This window comes from Pezoporus flaviventris, unplaced genomic scaffold, assembly GCF_033815535.1.
Source record: "Pezoporus flaviventris isolate CSIRO_AGI_PZ_B2104156 unplaced genomic scaffold, CSIRO_AGI_Pfla_v1 ptg000015l, whole genome shotgun sequence".
Lineage (NCBI taxonomy): Eukaryota > Metazoa > Chordata > Aves > Psittaciformes > Psittacidae > Pezoporus > Pezoporus flaviventris.
The window spans coordinates 22,399,544-22,420,903 of NW_026892563.1; the positions used below are offsets into that span (position 1 = coordinate 22,399,544).

The 21,360-nt window shown below is 40.8% G+C and overlaps 1 protein-coding gene across 1 annotated transcript in view; it reads right to left on the bottom strand.

Annotated features, from left to right (window-relative positions):
* The window catches only part of NCAM2 (neural cell adhesion molecule 2), a 286,486-nt gene that overhangs the window by 24,493 nt on the left and 240,633 nt on the right, over positions 1-21,360 (bottom strand). The window contains exon 15 of the mRNA XM_061453764.1: positions 18,291-18,471. Coding sequence (XP_061309748.1) covers positions 18,291-18,471 — 181 coding nt within the window. The remainder of the gene's footprint in view (positions 1-18,290; positions 18,472-21,360) is intronic.

Genomic DNA, 21,360 nt, shown 5'->3' on the forward strand with positions numbered 1-21,360 from the left:
TCAAAAAGCCAGATAAAGAAATTTGCATGCAGAGATTGAAATAATTACACTATTTAGGATCTTAACTAGGAATGAAAACTCTAAAAGAGCTATAGAAAAGTATAATTTTGTATACAGGACTCTGTTTATTTTCCCATAATTATAAAATCAAAAGAGAAAGGAAGAAAATGTATTGCTTGCCTTATCAACAGTATCAAAACATGCACCAGAAACATATGACTACAATGAAAGAGAAACCAGCAGCATTCAGCTGCAGGGACTGGCCTCCATTTTCACGTCTAGTAGATTCACAGCAGCTATCTGTGTAGATAAGAATCATTACAGAAAATCAAGAGTGTGAAAAAAAGTAAATTGAGATAGAAGTTAAAAATCTGACACAAACATGAAAAATAAAGCACCAAAAGGGAAAAAGTTACAATGGGAAAGAAAAAAAGAGAAAAGTAATGAATTTAATATTTATATTGTGGCAAAGACAATCACTTGAAAGATATTATTCTAATAAAAACATCAAATGATTAAATTTTGCATGAAATGCTAACCACTGAAGTGCTCCGGACAAATTTGGATAATAAAGTACTCAAACTATGTACCTTAATAGTAGCAACGTGTGGTTCTCCACAGCAGCTGAAGTGCTAAACTATTTGGTCGAACTTGAAAACAATTTATTTAAGCACTTAATCTGAAGCATGACACCAACTCTCGTTTCACCTTGTGATTCAAAACTAGTCAGCCAAGCCCAACCTCAGTACAATCTTTCACACACCTTTTATGCTGGAGGTACCTGGAACTCAGGAAACTACAATGCAACATCTATCAGAAAAGGTGACTATTTGAAGCAACAACAAACACCAGCCCATTGACTGAAAGAAGAAACTGTAAAAAAAGTCAGTAATTACATAAAAAGAAGGTTCCAATCACACATGGAGATAAAGAAGAGAGAAATTTCTTTAGCTGTTTCTTCTTCCTAAAAAGTTTAACTTGTTCCTGAAAAATCACAGGAGTACAGAATGGACCACTGTCAAAAGTGGCATCAATAATACGAAACCACATATGACCACTGCAATTAGCGCAGGCAGCTGAGTATTTACATATTAACTTTAATAATAGGGTGGGAACAAAACACAGTTGGTTTTCAAAACTTGCAACTTCTTAGAAATTAAAGTCATCACAATATGTCTGGATGCAATCCAGTGCAAATGAAGTTTGTATACATTTTTTTTCTACTAATATTTATATTTCAAGTTCACTTTTTGGCATATAATATAGTCAGGTTTATGCAATACAGCACATGTTTAAACATCTTAATCTTCTTGACTGAATACTATTTTTTTGTCAGCTACAGTGACACAGTAATTATACAGACAGTGACTAATATCAGTGTTAGGCTACTGTTTCAAAACAGACTTCAAAAGGAACTGAAATGTAGAAAACACTGTGTAGCATGAACAATAACCTCGGTTACATCTTGATTTACTCACTTTAAAAAGTGAACTTTACTAAGCTATAATGGATGTAGATGAAAACTGTTAAGCCCCCATCTTTCATTTAGATTGTATTATATTGGTACCTTATAAATTCAAGCTTTAAAAGAATTTATTTAAGGTTAAAATCAGTGTAGAAGATGGTTTGTGACATCTTAGCACAAATATATTGGAGTATGCCTCTTATTCTAGAGAGCTGAAGAGAAAGGCAAGTGGTAGATAAATAATTCTCTCTTGCCATGGAATTAAGATACAGAATTTATGTGCTACTCGAAAAATCAAAGGATTTTTAGGGTTTAGGATTTGAGTCTTTCAGGGTTTTTTTTTGCAGCACACCTCAGATTTTGCTTAAATCACAGAACTGTTGCTTTGTGAATATGTTCTGGTACGAAACATTCTTTGCGACGTGGATGTGTTACCCTCCTATAACATGAATGTCCCTCTTCTTGCACAAATATACATCTCCCTGTAGGTAACTATTAAGTAGAAAAGACAGTAATATAAAAAGACTAAGAGCTATTATCAACTTTACCCCACCCTCACACATATTTCTACTGTGGTGTTTTCAATGATACACATTTTAAAAGAAATTATTATTGCTTAAGATGTTCAAAATTCACAAACATTTTTTTTTATTAAGACTTAAATAGTTGGTCCTTATATTCCAAGCAAAAAAAAAACCAAAACCCCAAACTTTGACACATTGAACTTCCCAAGTTATTTGAATGACAGTTTAAAAATATTTTTAGAGACTATATCTAACAATTTAACCTTTTTACCTGGCATTTTGAGTTTTATTTGATTATAATGTTAGCAATTACTTACAATAAATATTCTAGGCAAACAAGAGTACCATGCTTATAAACTGGGGCCTAGCATTTCAATATTTTAACATCTGTAAGGGTTTTATTTTTTCACATAGCATTCAAAAGATAAGCAAGCTTAAATTCACAAGTTAAAAAGTTAAAAAAAAAATTGCTTTTCAAGCATAAATTCTGGGAATACAGAGTAGTTCCTTGACATTTTTTTTTTCTAGCATTCTACTGTATTTCTAATATTCAGCAGCAGTTAATTCCTGTGTCAGCTGTTCTGTAAGAACTGCATTTTATAAAAAATGTTGGGTTTTTGTCTATGAACATCTCTCTGATGATACTTTTTCTCACTCTTTTTTTGAGAGTTCTATGATTTTTTTGCTAGCGACTTCTATCCCTTTTTATGTGAAAACTGTCTTTGAAGGGAATGGAGCAAACACAGCTGTTTTCAGCCTACAGCAGGAACATGCCCTGTCAGTTACAACAATGCTCATCTCCAGGATTTGATGAGAAATGGCTCTCACTCAGCAAATTCTAATACTGGCATGCAAAACAAAAACAAATAGGCTTTGTGGGTGCTGTCATCTTTCTGAAGTTTTGGATATTAATTTATCTGACTGGTGGGATTCCAACCAGCTCCTGTTCTCAAAGCATGACACCACATGACATTTAAATATGGTGTCAAAGCATGACACCAGAAAGACACAATCTCTCTCTTCAGAACTTCAGAAAATAAAAAAATTCTTCTTACAATACAGGAGTACATGTTGAAGACTTTGCTTTATATTTTTAACTTAGAATTATGATCTGAACAAAAGTCAGAAAAAATGTCTTAATTTTCAAGTTCTAATTTTGGAATAAAAATATCCTATAGACTATGAGAAAATATTGCAGATAACTTCACAAGAATAATGCTGCAGCTCTTCCTTGCCTTGGGAATATGATCAGAGCTACAAGAAGACTAACATCCTCAAAGCTTTCCTTTTTGACTACTGCATTTTGTTCTTCATTTTAGATGTAACTAAAAACCTAACTAGTCAAAGCTATAGAGATAGACTAAGGAAACCTGTAAAACATAAAATTGTTCAAATGAGGCACCCGTTATGGCCTTTAAATTTCTGATCCTTGCAGTGGAGATTTTTTTTTTGCCTTTGGAAAGATCTTCAAACTTTTGTGTTTTTCTTTTTTTTCCTGGTTTAAATTTATTGTTTCTATCCAAGCTGGTGCAAGGATCAAGGAGCAAAAAGTTATAACTATTCTTTCCAAAATTATTTTGATTGTTAAAAGTGTGTAAATTTCTAATTTAATATTTTTCTTATTCAGCTACAAAGAATATTACTTCTATCCTCAGATACCTACTTTAAAAAGGTTTACAGGAATGTATTATTTTTGAAGCCTCTGTTCTCTGGCAAATTTAGTGAAATTGACAACTGCATTCAAAAGTTACCAGAAGGCACAAACTGATGGATGTTTGTTCAGGTATACATACACATATACATGGACTGGCAGTGTGGTCACAAGCCATAGGCTGAAAATCAGGACAAAATGTTTTTCCTGAAGAATCAGTATATAATTCAATTCTTTTTCTGGCGATTTAAACAGGCAATTTGAAAGCCACAAGTAATGAATTTTAGTCCTAGCTCAGGTAACTACTGGCAGCCTTTTTCTTTGGAAATAAGACCACAAAAGAAGCTCACTGCAAATCCCCACAGTCCTCCTAATTTAACTTTTAATGATGCAACTTAACATTTCCTAGAACTAAGAATAAGTACTAGAAGCCAACTGCTGAAACTACCCCACAGCTAACTCTTCCTCAAAATGTGGACCTTTTCCAAAATAATACACTGTACCTGAAAAGGGCTTCTCTTCATCTGAGCTGGATAAGCAGACTGTGAGGTGGAACTGATAACTGGTTGAAAGGCTAGGCCCAGAGGATGCTGACCAATGTTGTCATATCTAGCTGGAGTCCAGTGACCCCAGAGGTCAATACTGGGTCCAATCCTGTTCAACATCATCAGTGATTTGGATGATGGTGCAAATTTGCCTTGTGACTTGGCTGTATTCAGGTAAAATCTAACCAAACAGATCTGAAATTATCTGAAATCTAAGGAAAGTGCTTCAAAAGACACAAGAACTATTCAGATTGAAATTTTATTTATTGTTACGGTAGGTCAACAAACATTATGTACTTTTGTGGTAGGGTACAGAAAAAGAATGAAGAAGGCTGCTTTTTAGCTTCTCATAGCTGATGCATGGCCAGGGTCAAGTCAGCCCTTTGGAGAAAAGGAAGGTTATGCCTCCTTTCAGAGCTAGGGATACTATGTCCCAGGGATTCTCTTGCAGCCCATGGGTCAGGGTTGAAGGGATGGGAGAGACAAGGAGAGGACCTGCAGCAGGAGAGTCTTTTGTTTGGCAGGAAGTTGTGACAGGAACAATAACCTACTCCAGATACACAGATGGGATCATACAGAATTATTTACTATCCAAAAAAAAAGTCAATGAATTGTTTGGCTGAGAGAAAAACCAAATGACTCACCCTGAGAGAAAATTGTGGACATCAGGAAAACTTATTTACATTTTTCTGTACTTAGCCATTTTCAGTTTCTGGATGAAAAAGTTCATTACCCTAGCTTCTATTCTAATAAAACACTGTATAGTTCAAACTCCCTACTTTGTCTATGCAATACATCATAAAATATATATACACAAATTTAAATACATGCATATACACATGTACCTGAAGCACTGATAAGAACTATTTTTATTTTTCATTTACTTCAACACCACTGGAGATCCTAATGCTTCATTTTTGTAATACCTACTTATAAAAATAACATTTAGCGTGAAGAGTAACATTTTTGCTAGTAGCGACGATGAGAGAAAAATACCATGTTTTAGATTGTTCCTCTCTGCTTTTCACTATGTGATTTTAAGCATCGGTAAGAGTCATGCATAGAAAAAAAAAAAAAGTAAACAAGATGCACAAGTGGTTTGTCTCATTTTTTTCCAGTGATGTTAATAAAAGAATACTCTGATAATTCATGCAGCATTAGAAGCTAAAATACCCCCAAACAACCAATATCACAAAGTGAGAAAAATAAGTCTAAGGGAGTCTTATTGCAAAATGCTTTTCTCATTTTCCCACTATTGCACCAAGTTATTAATTTATAATGAAGAAGAAAAGCTTGGGATGAAACACAACTTGCAGGCATTTTTAATATATCTAGTGGCCTTCCAGAGACACAGCACTGACTGGATAAAAGTCTTTTGGAAGACGGCACCTGTATAAATCTTCCGCCTCTAATTTCTGAATTTTTTTCTAACATTTGAAGAAAGTATCCTCCTTAACACCTTTCATTTAATCTTCTTTTAAGATTCACTTAATATAAAACTGCAGATGTGTTTTTAGTTTGCAATAGTAATGGTGCAGAACGCCAGATTTGGACAATTTTGTACCAGCTGCACAGTACAAAGACAGGATCTCTATCTATCTCTGCCCTGCTAAGGAGCAAATGGAGCCATATAAATGGGCTGTAGTGTTTGCTCTGGCAGCTGATGGACTTTGGTTGTTCTTGGCGGCACCTAGTCAGAGGATTTCTTATGGCTGCTGAGGTTAGTCTATGCTGTTTTAACACTGAGAAAGAGCTAAAAGCTAAGGCAAACAGCTCCTTTGAGGTTTTGTTTTTTTCTTTGTTTTTTTTTTTCCTTACAGGACTAGAAGCAGCTTAACACTATATATTTTCTAAAATACCACAAATCAGTACTGAAAATCTGGTAAAGACTTCACTCAGAGGCAATCACTGTTGAGAGATGCACCTGCCCGCAAGTACTGCCCACTAGGATCCATAGTGAGATTTTGGAATACATAAAACACTATATTTAAGACTATGCCACTCTTTCTTCAAAGCATGATTGTTAAATACATGCTCATATGCCTAAGTAAAAAGTGAAATACAAAGATGGAATTGTTGACTTAAAAAAGTGGAAAGTAAAATTATATATACATAGATATAATACACAGTCATGTGTATCTATAAACACATATACACATACATGAATATACATACATTTATTTAAGGCTGTTTCAAGAACGTGGCTTGTTTAGTATTTCTCAAAGTCAGTGCAAGGTTTCACCGGTAAACCCTTCAGTAAACCAGGAAACGTGCATTAGGATTACAAATTTGAAAAGCAAATAACAAATTTGTGGGATTCGGTAAATAGAGACTGTGTTAAAGGCCTAGGAACAGAAATTACAAAATCAAGTAGATCTATAGTTGGAGACTGCTAAGGCAAACCATGTGAAAATTTAAAGGAATGCCTGTCTCATTTATATACCTCACTGACGCCAGACAGCAATTTTCAGTTTCAAGCTCCTTCCTAGACCTAAGATTGCTGATGGAAGATCATCATATTGTGTTATTACAGAATTTGACTGCCAGCCAGGAGCTCGTACATGTGCACTTCCTGAGCAAGCAGAAGTTGTGGATTCGGCGCCCAGGTAAGTGGAGCTCTGACTTCCACTCCCTACCCTCAGGCAGGGAGCCGGCAGCTCAGCTAACGCGAGCAGCTGACTCACAGGGGGCGGAGCCAGGAGGAACGGCGGCAGATTTAAACTGGGCATCACCAACCGTTGCTGATCAATTGCTGAGGTGAGTAGCTCGAGAGAGGACGCCTTCAACACTGGAGCGGGGGGGGGAAAATCAGCGTCCAGGAGCCTCAACTCAGAGCGACAAGAGCCACCGAGGGAGCCTCAAATCCTCGACAGGACCCGCCCAGGAGCCGGCAGCTGACTCACACGGGGCGGAGCCAGGAGCATCGGCACCAGCCCTGACTGGGTAAAAACCTGCCCCAGGGAGCGCGGCGAACAGAGGGGGTCGAGGCAGTTTGCGCGGGCAGGCGAGCGGGATGGTGAGCGCTCGGCGTGTGAGCAGGGCCCAGTCCAACAGCTCTGCTCTGGCTGCCCCGGCGGTGGCCGGCGTAGGCACCCAGACAGAGCCAATGAGAGGGGAGGCTGCAGTGCAGAGCTCGGAGTGTAGAGAGTGCCTGCACTGGTCTGGTGAGGTCAGGGTGCACAATGGGCAGGGCTGCACTCGGTGCTCCCTGGTGGAGGTCCTCCTGCAGCAGGGGCTGAGCTGCGGGATGCTGTTAATAGGCTGCGAGATGTCAGGGAAGCTGAGAGGAAGCAGGGGCCCAAACTGTGCAGGGGCCTCGAGCTTCACCTCTACCTCATGAAGGAAAGAAGGAGGCTGTTAACCCGGGAAGCTGGGAATTAGTGACAAAAAAGAAAAAAAAAAACAACAAAAAAAGGAAAAGGACAACCAAAAGCAAGGGGCTTTCCCCTAAATCCCCTGTCCCCACGCAGAACCACTTTGCTGTCCTGCAGGGGGCTAATGAGGAAGCGCACTCGAGACAGAAACAGTCGGCTGATGCACTGCTAAAGAAGATCTCTACTGGTGCTGCCGGGAAAAAGCAGCGGGTCGTACTAGTAGGGGACTCTATACTGAAAGGGACAGAAGCACTTATCTGCCATCCAGACCCTGTCTCAAGGGAGGTGTGTTGCCTGCCGGGGGCACGGATCAGGGATATGGCAGAGAGGCTGCCTGCTCTAGTAAATCCCACGGACTATTACCCACTCCTGGTGATACATGTGGGTGCTAGGGACATAGATAGTAGTAGCCTGGGGAACATAAAGAAGGACTACAGAGCCCTGGGGGAGGTGGTTAGGGGCTCTGGAGCTCAGATAGTCTTTTCATCAATTCTCCAGGGTACAGGGGAGGACCTTAAAAAAGCTAGGAGGATTAGCCAGGTTAATAACTGGGTAAAAGGGTGGTGTCATAGTCAGGGGTTTGGGTCTCTTGAACATGAGAGCCAAGCTTGTAGGTCAGGTCTAGTGGGGGCTGGTGGCGCTGGTCTGATAAAGAAGTTTTGGTAGGAGGCTTGCCAGACTGGTCAAGGAGGCTTTAAACTAGATGTGTTGGGGGAGGGGGGCATCATTCCATCCCAACACACCCAGTCAGTTGTCAGAACCTATAATAAATGCTTGGAGCAATGTAGAGATACCCCAGCTGCTCCAGCCAATGAGCCGGGTTCAGCTGGAGCTCGGCTCAGATGCCTCTATACAAACTCCTGTAGCATGGGGAACAAACAAGAGGAATTAGAGATGTGTGCACTTCTACAGGGGTATGATATAATAGGCATCACAGAAACATGGTGGGATGGCTCCTATGACTGGAGTGTTGGAATGGAAGGTTACAGGCTCTTTAGGAAGGACAGGCCTGGCAGGTGGTGAGGGGGAGTTGCCCTTTATGTTAGGGATAGGCTGGAGAGTATCCAACTCTGTCTGGGGACAGGTGAGCAGTCCACAGAGAGTTTGTGGGTCAGGGTTAAAGGGAATATAGCTATGGGAGACATTACTGTGGGGATCTGTTACAGACCGCCTGATCAAGGAGAACCTGCGGATGAAGCACTCTATAGACAGGTAAAGCCTCATGCTTGCAGACCCTTGTTCTCATGGGTGACTTCAACCACCCTGACATCTGTTGGAAGGACGGTACGGCCCGGCACAAGCAATCCAGGAGGTTCCTCAATTGTGTAGAAGACAACTTCCTTCTGCAAGTAATAGAGGAGCTGACAAGGAGAGGTGCCATGCTTGACCTCGTGCTCACCAACAGGGAAGGGCTCGTTGGAAATGGGACGCTCCAGGGCAGCCCTGGATGCAGTGATCATGAGATGCTCGAATTTGAGATCTTCAGGACAGTGAGAATAGTTTGCAGCAAGCTCACTGCCCTGGACTTCAAAAGAGCAGACTTTGGCCTCTTCAGGAACCTGCTTAGGAAGGTTCCATGGGATACAGCCCTAGAGGGCAGAGGGGCCCAAGACTGTTGGTTGATATTCAAGGATCACCTGCTGCAAGCTCAGGAGTGTTGCATCCCAACCAGAAGGAATTGCAGCAGGAGGGCCAGGAGACCTCCTTGGATGGATAAGGAGCTGCTGAGGAAAATTCAAATGAAAAAAGAGGCTTCTAGTAAGTGGAAGCAAGGACAGGTGGCCTGGGAAGAGTACAGGGATGTTGTCTGAGAAGCTAGGGACCAGGTTAGGAAAGCTAAGGCCCAGTTAGAATTAAACTTAGCTAGAGGTATTAAAGATAACAGGAAGGGATTCTACAGGTACATAGCAAATAAAAAACAGACTAGGGAGAATGTAGACCTCCTCAGGAAGCTCTCGGGAGAACTGGCTACACAGGATTTGGAGAAGGCTGAGGTTCTGAATGACTTCTTTGCTTCAGCCTTCACTGGCAAAGGATCTGACTGCACCACCCAAGTCTTGGAAGGCAGATGCAGGGGCTGTGAGAATGAAGACCTCAGGCCCACTGTAGGAGAGGAACTGGTTTGAGACCATCTTAAAAATCTGAAAGTGCACAAGTCCATGGGTCCTGATGAGATCCATCTGCGGGTCCTGAAGGAGCTGGCAAATGAAGTTGCGAAGCCGCTGGCCATCATATTTGATAAATCGTGGCAGTCAGGTGAAGTTCCTGATGACTGGAAAAAGGGAAATATAACCCCCATTTTCAAGAAGGGGAAAATGGATGACCCGGGGAATTACAGCCCAGTCAGTCTCACCTCTGTGCCTGGCAAAATCTTGGAGCAGATTCTCCTGGAAGGCATGCTAAGGCACATGAAAATCAACAAGGTGCTTGGTGACAGCCAGCATGGCTTCACTAAGGGGAAATCCTGCCTGACCAATTTGGTGGCCTTCTGTGATGGGGCTACAGAACTGATGGACAGGGGTAGAGCAGTTGATGTCATCTACCTGGACTTGTGCAAAGCGTTCGACACTGTCCCACATGACATTGTTGTCTCTAAATTGGAGCGACATCAATTTGATAGATGGACCACTCAGTGGATAAAGAACTGGCTGCATGGCCGCACACGAAGAGCTGTGGTCAATGGCTCAATGTCCAGCTGGAGACCAGTAACGAGTGGTGTCCCTCAGGGATCGGTGTTTGGACTGGTCTTGTTTAACATCTTTGTTGCTGACATGGACAGTGGGATTGAGTGCGCCCTCAGCAAGTTTGCCGATGACACCAAGCTGTGTGATCCGGTTGATACGCTGGAGGGAAGGAATGCCATCCAGAGGGACCTTGTGAGGTGGGCTGATGCCAGCCTCATGAGGTTTAACCATGCCAAGTGCAAGGTCCTACAGCTGGGTGGGAGCAATCCCAGGCACAGCTACAGGTTGGGCAGAGAAGAGATTCAAAGCAGCCCTGTGGAGAAGGACTTGGGGGTGCTGGTCGATGAGAAAATGAACATGGGCTGGCAGTGTGCGCTTGCAGCCCAGAAAGCCAACCGTATCCTGGGCTGCATCAAAAGGAGCATGACCAGCAGGTTGAAGGAGGTGATCCTGCCCCTCTACTCTGCTCTTGTGAGACCTCACCTGGAGTATTGTGTGCAGTTCTGGTGTCCTCAACATAAAAAGGATATGGAACTGTTGGAACAAGTCCAGAGAAGGGCCACGAGGACGATCAGAGGACTGGAGCACCTCCCGTATGAAGACAGGCTGAGAAAGTTGGGGCTGTTCAGCCTGGAGAAGAGAAGGCTGAGTGGAGACCTCATAGCAACCTTCCAGTATCAGCAGGGGGCCTATAGGGATGCTGGAGAGGGACTCTTCATTAGGGACTGTAGTGATAGGACAAGGGGTAACGGGTTCAAACTTAAACAGGGGAAGTTTAGATTGGATATAAGACAGAAGTTCTTTCCTGTTAGGGTGGTGAGGTGTTGCAGAATGACTCTAAGAGCAGGACCACAGAGCCCTGGAGGACTGTGCGAGCAAGGCAGGGGTGGCCCCCACAGGTAACCGGAGACCGGACATGGGAGGAGAATGTGGAGGAAGCGGTGTGGGGCTAACCAATACTGTTTTGCCAAGGAGGAGTGGCTGAATACCACTCCTATGTATATGTGAACTGCGTCACAAATAAAGTAGAAGTTTGCTTATCACCCATATTAGGTTGGCCTGTCTGCTTCTTCTCGCCGTTTACAAATGGCGCCCGAACAGGGATGCGGACTATAGGGCCCTGGTCACTGGGGACCCGGATACAGGGCCCCGGTTTAACGGGGACCCGGAACGGTGAGTGAGCGCCGGCAATGCTGCTGTGGTGACGTGACGGACCCGGGTGCTTGGACTAACCGAAAGGAATCCGCCACTGGGGCGAACCAGACACTGCTGCATCGGGAAGCTGATCCAGAGACCGAGGTTACAGGACGACCCAGAAGAAGACGTTCCGGAAAAGGCCGGCCATGAAAATGGACCGAGAGGTAGCCCTGGACTTATTACAGTGCTTTTTATAAAAGCAGGGAATTGAGCCTAAAGCAGCTAGCAGGTCTAGTGGCTGTATGGAAGGCTAAGGGATTTTTTTTTTGTAGATCCTAATACAGTTTTTGAGGAGTGAGTGGCGAAAGTTTGGTGATGAACTATTTGACTCAGTGCTTAATGATTATAAAAAGGCAAAGAAACTCGGTAAACCACGGAGGGAAGTAATAAACTGTATAAAAAGATACAAGGCAGAAAAGAAAACTGCCGCAGTAGCAACGGAGAAACTAGGAACAGACGTCCCCGGTCGGTTGAAACCGGGGGAAGATTACAACTCGTCCCCCCCCTCCCCCAACTCGCGGGAGCACAGGGTTTCCCACCCCCCCCCCCCCCCTTTTCTCCCCCTCCATCAGAAGGTGCCGCGGAGGAGGTGTAACCCCCTGCTCCCCCACCACCCCAGTTCCGAAAGTAGGGGCTTTAAAAAGGACAGAAAGTATATTAGAAAGTATATGCATGATAAATGTCAAGGAATCTGAAAGAGGGCGGTGCCTCGGCACCGGATCGATTGAGGCGCCATTTTGAAGCACGCAGTAGAAAATAGGGATCATGCGCTAGCGGGATATTTAAAGGAACTGCGAGCCTCTCCAACCCACTATGCCCTAGAGTGAAAAAATTTTTAACTCAGTTACGGAGGAGCCAGGTCTGCAGATGGCTACATACCGAACGAGAGACATCTGATAAGAAAGACACAGCTGCGAGCAACGGAGACCCTGAGTTCGGCGCAGGATCAGCCCCCGAATCCCCTGAATCTGAGCCAGATTTATATCCTCTGCTTCCAGACCCTGACTCTTCATCTCCCGGGTCGGTCTGCTCAGACTTACTGGCCCTGGAGATGCTTAGTTGTAACAATGGGTAACCAAGGATGCGATCATTACTGGGGAATTTTCTGCTATGGGCATCTTTGCATATCCTGTGTTTACTACACAGCAGGGGGCTAAAGAGTGGGAAGCTCTTGATCTCAAAATAGTTAAGGAGGCCTGACAAACAGTGACCACGTATGGGTTAAAATCCTCTTACACTCAAGCTGTATATGTTATGATTTTTTCTTGCAATTGACAGGGGGAGCCCATACAGTTTCTCTGTGATACTCATGTACTAGAAGTTGGTAAATATAAGTATGTCCAGGTTTCTATCAACCCTTGGAGACCTTTGTAGATACTGCTGGCCACTTCTTCCAGCACAGGCTGGCCACCTGTGTCGGAATGAGTGTGCAGTTTGGTCAGTATAAAAGCCCAAGCCTCATACGATGTGGGGGAGGCAGAGCATCTGCGGGGACGCCCGCTAAGGTTGAGCCTGCCACCTCACACTGCAGTGATGCTTCTCGGAATCATTTTTCTGTTAGCCTCCACAGGGTCCTTGTGCCACGTTCTGTACGTGGGACTGTAGTGGGAGTAATGATTGTCTGGATTTTGTGCTGCAAATATTGTAGTTGTGTGGCGTGTATTTGAATGTGTGTGCTGAGGGCAGACAGTGTTCTGTGTATTTTTCTTGTTGTTGGGTTCATGTAAAAGCTTTCAACGGGTAGCTGTTTAACATTTTGGGCATGAAAGGGTTAACGTAAAGGTGCGGTTGCCGGCGGGTATTTATGGTTGGCAGGCAGGCCCCTATAGTTGCTGCCCAGCAGGATGGCTTTTGCAGGGACTAAAAAAAAAAAACAAAACCAAACAAACAAAAAAAGGGGGGGGAGAGAGAGTAATGATGCTGCATTTAACCTGTCTACTTCTCAAGAACTGAAGAACTGATAACCTGGGGGAGGGGGTATATTTGTGTCCTCCTGCCTACAGGTCCATGGCAACTGCCTGCAAAGTTTGTGAAGCCTTCCTGTGAGCTGGACAGACGAATGGAAAAACCTGATGCCTCAGCTACAGGAGCTGACCGTGAATACCCCAAGCAGAATGAGATACAGGAAGAGAAAGAATGATTAACTGCAAAACATCACTTGGGGACAACTGAAAAGTAACATCTTGAATATGTGTGCTTGTAAAGTAGCTATTATTAGAGGTTGTGATTTTGTGTATAAAACCACCTGTATTTACTAGCTAGTTGCTAATAAGAAACTGCACCTTGTAGTGTATAGATTTGTCACTTGTAAAAGAAATGTTAGAGTATGGAAATTTGCAGTAGCTGCTAGAAAAATGCTAAGGCAAAAGCTAGAAAAATTTGAATACAATGGTAGTGTTATAAAGCAGGTGATGGAACAAATTAAGAGGGGGGGAGAATTCCACTGGTAAGAAATTTCTTTGGCTAGTCCTTCACTGCCATCAGCATCTTCAACATGCTGCTGCACCCTGTAATAGTTACTCTGCTAATGTAAATTTGCGTGTGCCTCGCTGTAGTAGCGACTTGTTACTGGATGAAGCAGGTGAAACTGTGCATTGACAACAAGGTGCAAGGACTGAGGCTGACCAAATGCCTGCTACCACAATCAAGGGCAAGACTGGGTTGGCTTCTGTGTTTGCCACCAAGAAGAACCTTTAGCTCCGCTGTTGGCTGCAACCCAGCAGGCGTGGAGCAGTGGGGACACATGCCATGCCAGACCTTGATGTGAAGGATCAGAGAGCTATACAGCCTGTTATCAGAGAGCCATACAGCAGAAAAAGGGACAGGCCCAGGCAGCCTCTAGTTGGCATATGTTGGAGATACAATCTAGCCCAGATCCCCTGCTCAAGTAGGGTCACCCAAACCATATATAAAACATAAAGGGGGAAGATGTGGAGACAGTGTTCTCACGGGAGAATGCACAATTGGTACATAAACTTTGAATAGTCCTGAAAGATACAGCAAGGCCATGAGAGGCCCGAAGAAGCTTAAGCAAGCAAGATAAGATTGTGTTTGACCAATTATATGTTAGTCACTAAGGGTCTTCAAAACATGTATCCAATCATAATATGCCAAATCACTGTAAGTGCTTCAGCCGGGGCCTTGGCTCAGCTAAGCAGACTGGGTTGCTGAGTTGCTAAGCAGACAATTCTACATTGAAGGCAATTTCTGATTTGTTTTAATGTTGACTCTGTAAGACATGCAACACTGCAGAACCTTTTGTTGTTGGAACAGGGACATGGATGTGAAGAGTTTGATGGAATGTGTTGTATGAGTCTCTCCGATTATGCTAATTCGATGCACGCACAGCTGAGAACCCTGGCTCAGCTTACCCAGCAATACTAAATGAACAATATCCTAAGAATAACTAGATGGTTGTCTTCACGGGGCATTACAGGTTGAGTCAAACACTGCTGTTTAAAGTATTGCACTTATGTATCATTGTTAGGTTAATCATCGTAGCTATTAGACTTGCTTATAGTTGTGGGTTATTCTGTTCACCTGTTGTATCACACAATGCCTTGCTCGCACAAAGGAAAAGGGGGGAATTGTTGCAGAATGACTCTAAGAGTAGGACCATAGAGCCCTGGAGGACTGTGCGAGCAAGGCAGGGGGTGGCCCCCACAGGTAACCGGAGACCGGACATGGGAGGAGAATGTGGAGGAAGCTGTGTGGGGCTAACCAATACTGTTGTGCCAAGAAGGAGTGGCTGAATACCACTCCTATATATATGTGAACTGCGTCACAAATAAAGTAGAAGTTTGCTTATCACCCATATTGGGTTGGCCTGTCTGCTTCTCCTCGCCGCTTACAGTGAGGCACTGGAATAGGTTGCCCAGGGAGGTTGTGAATGCTCCATCCCTGGCAGTGTTCAAGGCCAGGTTGGACGAGGCCTTGGGTGATATGATTTAGTGTAAGGTGTCCCTGCCCACGGCAGGGGGGTTGGAACTAGATGATCTTAAGGTCCTTTCCAACCCTAACGATTCTATGATTCTATGACTGCCAGCCAGGAGCTCGTACATGCGCACTTCCCGAGCAAGCAGAGGTTGTGGATTCAGTGCCCATGTAAGTTTTGGCTTCCACTCCCTGCCCTCAGGGATTACTACTTTTGCCTTAAATCCAATGGCTCTTGAAAACATAATCAAGCTCCTTCTGCAGCAATTAGAGCCAGTTTTATTTCTTGTAATAACTCCCATTTCCCTCATAAGCACATGTTGGCGGAAAACAAATGTACCCTTTCCTCCATTCTCTCTCTAGTTCTCTAATTAATTTCATTAGCGTCCACACATTTTCACCAAAATAGTATCCTATACTTTGACGATCCCCAAATTGTCTTGGAATAAGTAATATCCATGAGATTGCATATACAGGTTCTACAGATATCTTGTTTTTTTAATTACATTTAGATCAAGACAGAAACAGTTCAGCTGAACTGTCATAGAACTGGGCACATAGATAAGAAAACCTTTGGGTTTTCTAGTAATTACATGAATAATCAGGAAAGGTATCTCAGTCATCAGAATCTGCTAAGTGAGCACAGGATAGGTGATGCAGATTGAATTCAAAAGCCACATTTCATTCCTGTTGCCTATGTCTTTATTAGGACCTTGTTGTAGATGTCTAGCTGCAAATACCTAAGGCTCAAAGCAGACAAACAGTGCATCATCCAAGTTGACTAATACCAGAAAGTATTCCCCTCGAAGCTGAGCATTTTATATGCATTATCTATCAAGTTTAGAAAGAGTAGGTTCATACATTTGCAAGGATATATATATGTATTATATTTCAATAATAATATTATACCATTTCAAAACAAGATAACCATACTAACTCATGAATATGAACATTAATGTTCCACTAATTCTGTCTTTTGACATACTTTAAAAATCACTTACAGAATGTGCTTATAATGGGAATTTCACACTCTTTTCAGTCTTTGCAATAATAGCTGTCAAGGAAAATAATTAGTTCCACAATTACAATTGCAATAAAAATTCATATAAAAAAATCTTGATATTAAATAGTGTAATAGGCTTCTTACAAGTACTTGAGGTTACAGGACAGCACTGGAAAAAAAAAGCCCCTAAATATCTATAAACCTGTGTTTAGATAAAAATGTTCTGTCTTCTGAAACTAAACTAACTACACTGCTTTTTACTTGAATGTCTAGAGACCACTTCCCTTATCATTTACAGAGGCATATCATGCTGCTCACAGTTACAGCAGCTGTGGCAGTTATGTGGAATATTTCAAATAATAATAACAGGTTCAAGTTAGATTGTATAGCTTACCCCTTCCATTTACCTAAATAGGGTTTTATTTATTCTTCTGCTTGACAAATATTTTTATTTCCTTTGGACAACAGTCTTTCCTACTTTTCTTTTTCTGAATGATGGCAATCATGAGGCACTGTGTTTAATCTGTTTTTAAAGCAATCCGTTTAAAAACAAGTACACAGGGCCTACTGAGGCCCTGAATTTCAATCAAAATGCAAATCACCTCTCACTCCTGCAATTCAAGTGCCTAAACCAAATATCTGTACTAGAACTGGCTCTGAGCCTATTATTGCATTACAAAATCCTATTCCTTTCTATGAATGCAAGTAACAATGCTTCCACTATCAACAAATTGTTGCACAGACCTCGAGAAAACTTCCCTAAAAATATATTTGAAGAAAACTTTCAATAAACAGAAAAAAAAAAAAAAATCAAACTTTTTTGATGACAAAGTAGTCTTTGACTCAAACTCATCACCACTTTACTAAGATCAATGCTTGTCAGATGTTCAAATACAAGCACAGGTAGTGATATAGTCTACATTTTAATATATGAACCACTATACTTATTCGACATGATCTTAATTTGATTCTAATACTGCAACAGTTTAATATATAGCATACAGAAAGCAGTTTGTTAGAGGACCTAGCACCTGATTTTGAAATGGTAATGATGACACTGATCTAATTTGGAATTCATTATTAAAGATATCAGCTCATAATTTAGATAAAATGTCTGAAATATCTTCCTCATAATATATGCTTTATAAAAATTAAAGCAACCTGTAATACAAGAGAAATTACCATCATATTTTAGGTTTATTCTGAATGAAATAATTTTGCACTGTTGCACCAAAACATAATTTTATGTTGGGTAACATTAAAACTCAATAAACTAGTTACGATAGCACGCTCACTCTTAAGTACTAAGCAGTTTTCCTTAAAAAAATTCCAAACCTTCTTATTTACACACTTAAAAATACAAACAACATTTCTGCAGATTTCAATGCTTGTAAATGGGCCTAACAGAAGGCTGTATGCTTACCGTTTTAGGGTGAATCAATAAGACAGTATCCAAACAAAACTATTTGAAGTCTTAACCTCATCAGACCGTAAAATAACTACCTTTATTACATGTGAATATATATACATATATATCTTGAAGCGCATGCAGAGACAGAATTGAAATCAAGAAGTCTAGCAACTAAGTTTCTTACAGTAGACAAATTGAATTTGTCTACTGTAAATACAGTATATACTGTATATATAGTAAATACCGTATTCTTTATTACCTGTCATCAACTGGGTTGAAGATTCAGTGTTCTGTACTTACAAATGACTTTATTACTAAGACAAAAGTAAGAAAGAGGGTCTCATTCAAGGGTTTTGAATCAAGTCTTTGCTGATAATACAGTATGGTGTCTCAGGCTTTGTCAGTTAAAGAAGACTTCAGTTACCTTATGTTCACCTACATATATTTGTGTACTATGAGTAGCAAACAGTTTATAGACAGAAAACACTCCAAAATTAACTTACCTGTAATAATGTTGGGCTTTGGTGGCATACTGAATTCATACAATGTTGGCTCAGAATAACCCAGTCTGTTGGCAGCTGTAATTTGTACTTCGTAACCCATGGTCCACTGAAGATGCTCTAAGATGATGTGGTCTCTACTACCCTGCACTTTTTTCTCTAGCCACTGGTCTTCCTTATCTTTCTGTAAACATACAAATATTAGTTTAAATTCTCAAAATCAAGAGTATTGTAAGTATTATTTGTACAATACACATAAACAATGTGTCTACACGATGCACAAGAAATATGGAGTTTCATTTACAGAGGTTATGAACATTCAAATAATCTAATTTTGGAGTTCTGAGTAATCAGGCTTTTGGTCTTTTGGCAATTTTGAACACTCCAAATCATGTTTCCATAATGTGGATTTAGGGATTTTGTAGGCAATCTCTTTAAACCTTTTGGCTTCAATTTATACATTGCTGTAATACTGATGTTTATCTTGGGGAACAGCAGGATAATTATTTACTAATGCTGCTAAGAGTAAATTCTGTAAAAGGTTTACTTTATATAGATGCTTTGATTACATTTTGATCAATGTGCTTTAAGAGAAACCTGCCATTAAATCCAAACTTGAACTGTTCATGAATGCAAGATCATACATTAGTTATAAAATGAAAATATACACTAACTGCAGTAGTATGTGGTACTGTAGTAATAGTTTGCAAAATAGGTTGTATGTGACAGTATAAACACAACTAAGTATGCAGTCCTATCTCTACACTGCTGAGACACATGTAAATCATTAAGATGGTGTTCTAGAGAAAAAAAAAGTTTAAATTCAGATAATTAACTGTACAAAGGAAACAAATGAGGACTTCAGTTGCAATCTTAACTCTGGAATTTCATAAATTTGGAGTACTTACCTTTGCAATTGCTAATTTAAGTGTATAAAATATTTAATTATTCTTTATACAAATGAGAACCACTGTCAAACACAAAAGCCTTTTTGTTCAAAGGAGTATCACTAACAGTCAGTAAAAATCTGTGTAGACCTGTTCTTACCAAACACTGAGGTATGATAAAGTGGCAAAAAATTATGGCTGAGAGCCATACTTCCAACTCATACAACAATACAGGCCAGTCAGTGGATAAAAACTTTCCAGCAAAAAAAAACCTTCACGTGTAGGGAGCATAACTTTTTGCTGCAGACTACTATGCTTCTCAGCAGCTTAAATTTAGGGTCCTTGCTAAAGCACTTTACTCTTGACTGATAGAGGTATCAAAGAAGATTGAATCAAAATTAGACAGTTCAGAGCCTAGTCATGCTCCTTGTACCTGTTTGTCCCAAGTCTGGAGAAAATAGAGTGACAGACTAAACTCCCTTATGCGCATTACTGAAATAACTTATTAGCTATCAGCACTGAATGTGATGGTTTCTCCACACTGACTTCACCTTTTCTTAAACTCTTTCTTGCTGCTTTTGCATTGGTATTCATACTGACATGACAGTCCTGAGAATGATAAAAATAGAGTAAAACATCTTTCCAGGAATCAGTAAGTCTTCTCAGAAGACAATCCGATAGTTTAAAGCAGTGACTTCACAAGAATTCATTACATCATGTTGATGCCTTTTAGGTCTGTGCAATCTAGGACAAATACTGAACAAAGCACAAAATGGCTGATAATGTACATAGTCTTAAAATGCACAGAAAGTCCAAGAATCTGGAAAGGTAAAGTCCAAGGTAAAATGGAATTTAGAGATAAAAGAAAAACAACAACAAAAAAACCCCAATGATTTATATGAATACAGCTTAAAATGTGCAACACCAGCACCTCATCATGTGTGCCCAACCAAATTTAACAGCACTAAAAGCAGGAACAACCAAAGAGTAGCTTGAGTTGGTCCCCACTGAAATTACAGTTACCATGAGAAATGTGGTTGGGTGGTCACCTCCTGCATTGGATGGGATGCTTGTCTAATGAATCCCCATCTCTGCTTTTCCCACCTGATTAGTGGGGAACAGTTTTCCCTCACCTTTCTCTCTCTCCTCCTATTCCATCCTAAGGTAACTTTGAAGACATTGTATGCCATCAGCTTCAGGCTTCACCAGGGAAGCTTTGAAAGACTGTCTTCACTATCTTTGCGGAAGACCAGGAATCAATTTGAAGCTGCTGCTCATAAAAATTGCATAGTACCTGCTTCTCTGGAATACAGACCAGGAAGTGAAGCTTCTAATTAAGTTATTATAATAACTACTGCCCATAATATAAACAAAGTGACGTTAGGAAAGCAGTATTTGACAGAATGAAACATGATTTCCAGAAAAACATAACTTACCAATTGCCCTAAACCAGGCTAGAAAATTGCTGCATCTTAAAGGCTGTCCTTCCAGTTAAAAAACAAAAAAACGGACAAACAACAACAAACTCTGCATGAAAATTTAATACAAGGGAACTAACTATTAGTAAGACATAGGCTGTTAGGAAAAACAAAGAAGAAAAAGACACTGATGTATAGCTTGTTTTCTAATGTGCTCTTTAAATAGGCAAGCAAATACATTGGTCCAGGTGCTACTAATGAGGTTGGCAAGAGTTATAGGAAAGCTAATTAAATACAACCAATGGGGAGATAGAAGAGAAGCAGTCAACAGATAATAATTAAGAACTTTAAATAGCATCCATTCATTCTGATTAAACCATAACAAAAAAAAAAAAAAAAATCATACTCTTTTGCTGTAGGATGGTCTTTAATTTAGTCAAATCATTTTTTCAATTGGAAGCTTAAGTAGATATGGATTTGAGGTCCAAGTAAAAGCTTTCTTCTTCAGCAGCCTGTTAAGTTTACTGTTACTGCTTAAACTGTACATTTATCTTTCAACAATGCATGCAAAGAGTGATGTTTTAGACCGTAATATTGTACTTTAGTCAAAACACTAGATGAAAATCAGGTTTCAAAATATATTCAGGATATATCCAAAATCATTTAGCTTATTTAAGTTACAGACACTGATTAAATTCCATATACTGCATTCATATATTATGTCCAAGCAATTTCTTTTCTTCTTTTTAGTTATAAATACTTAGAGGC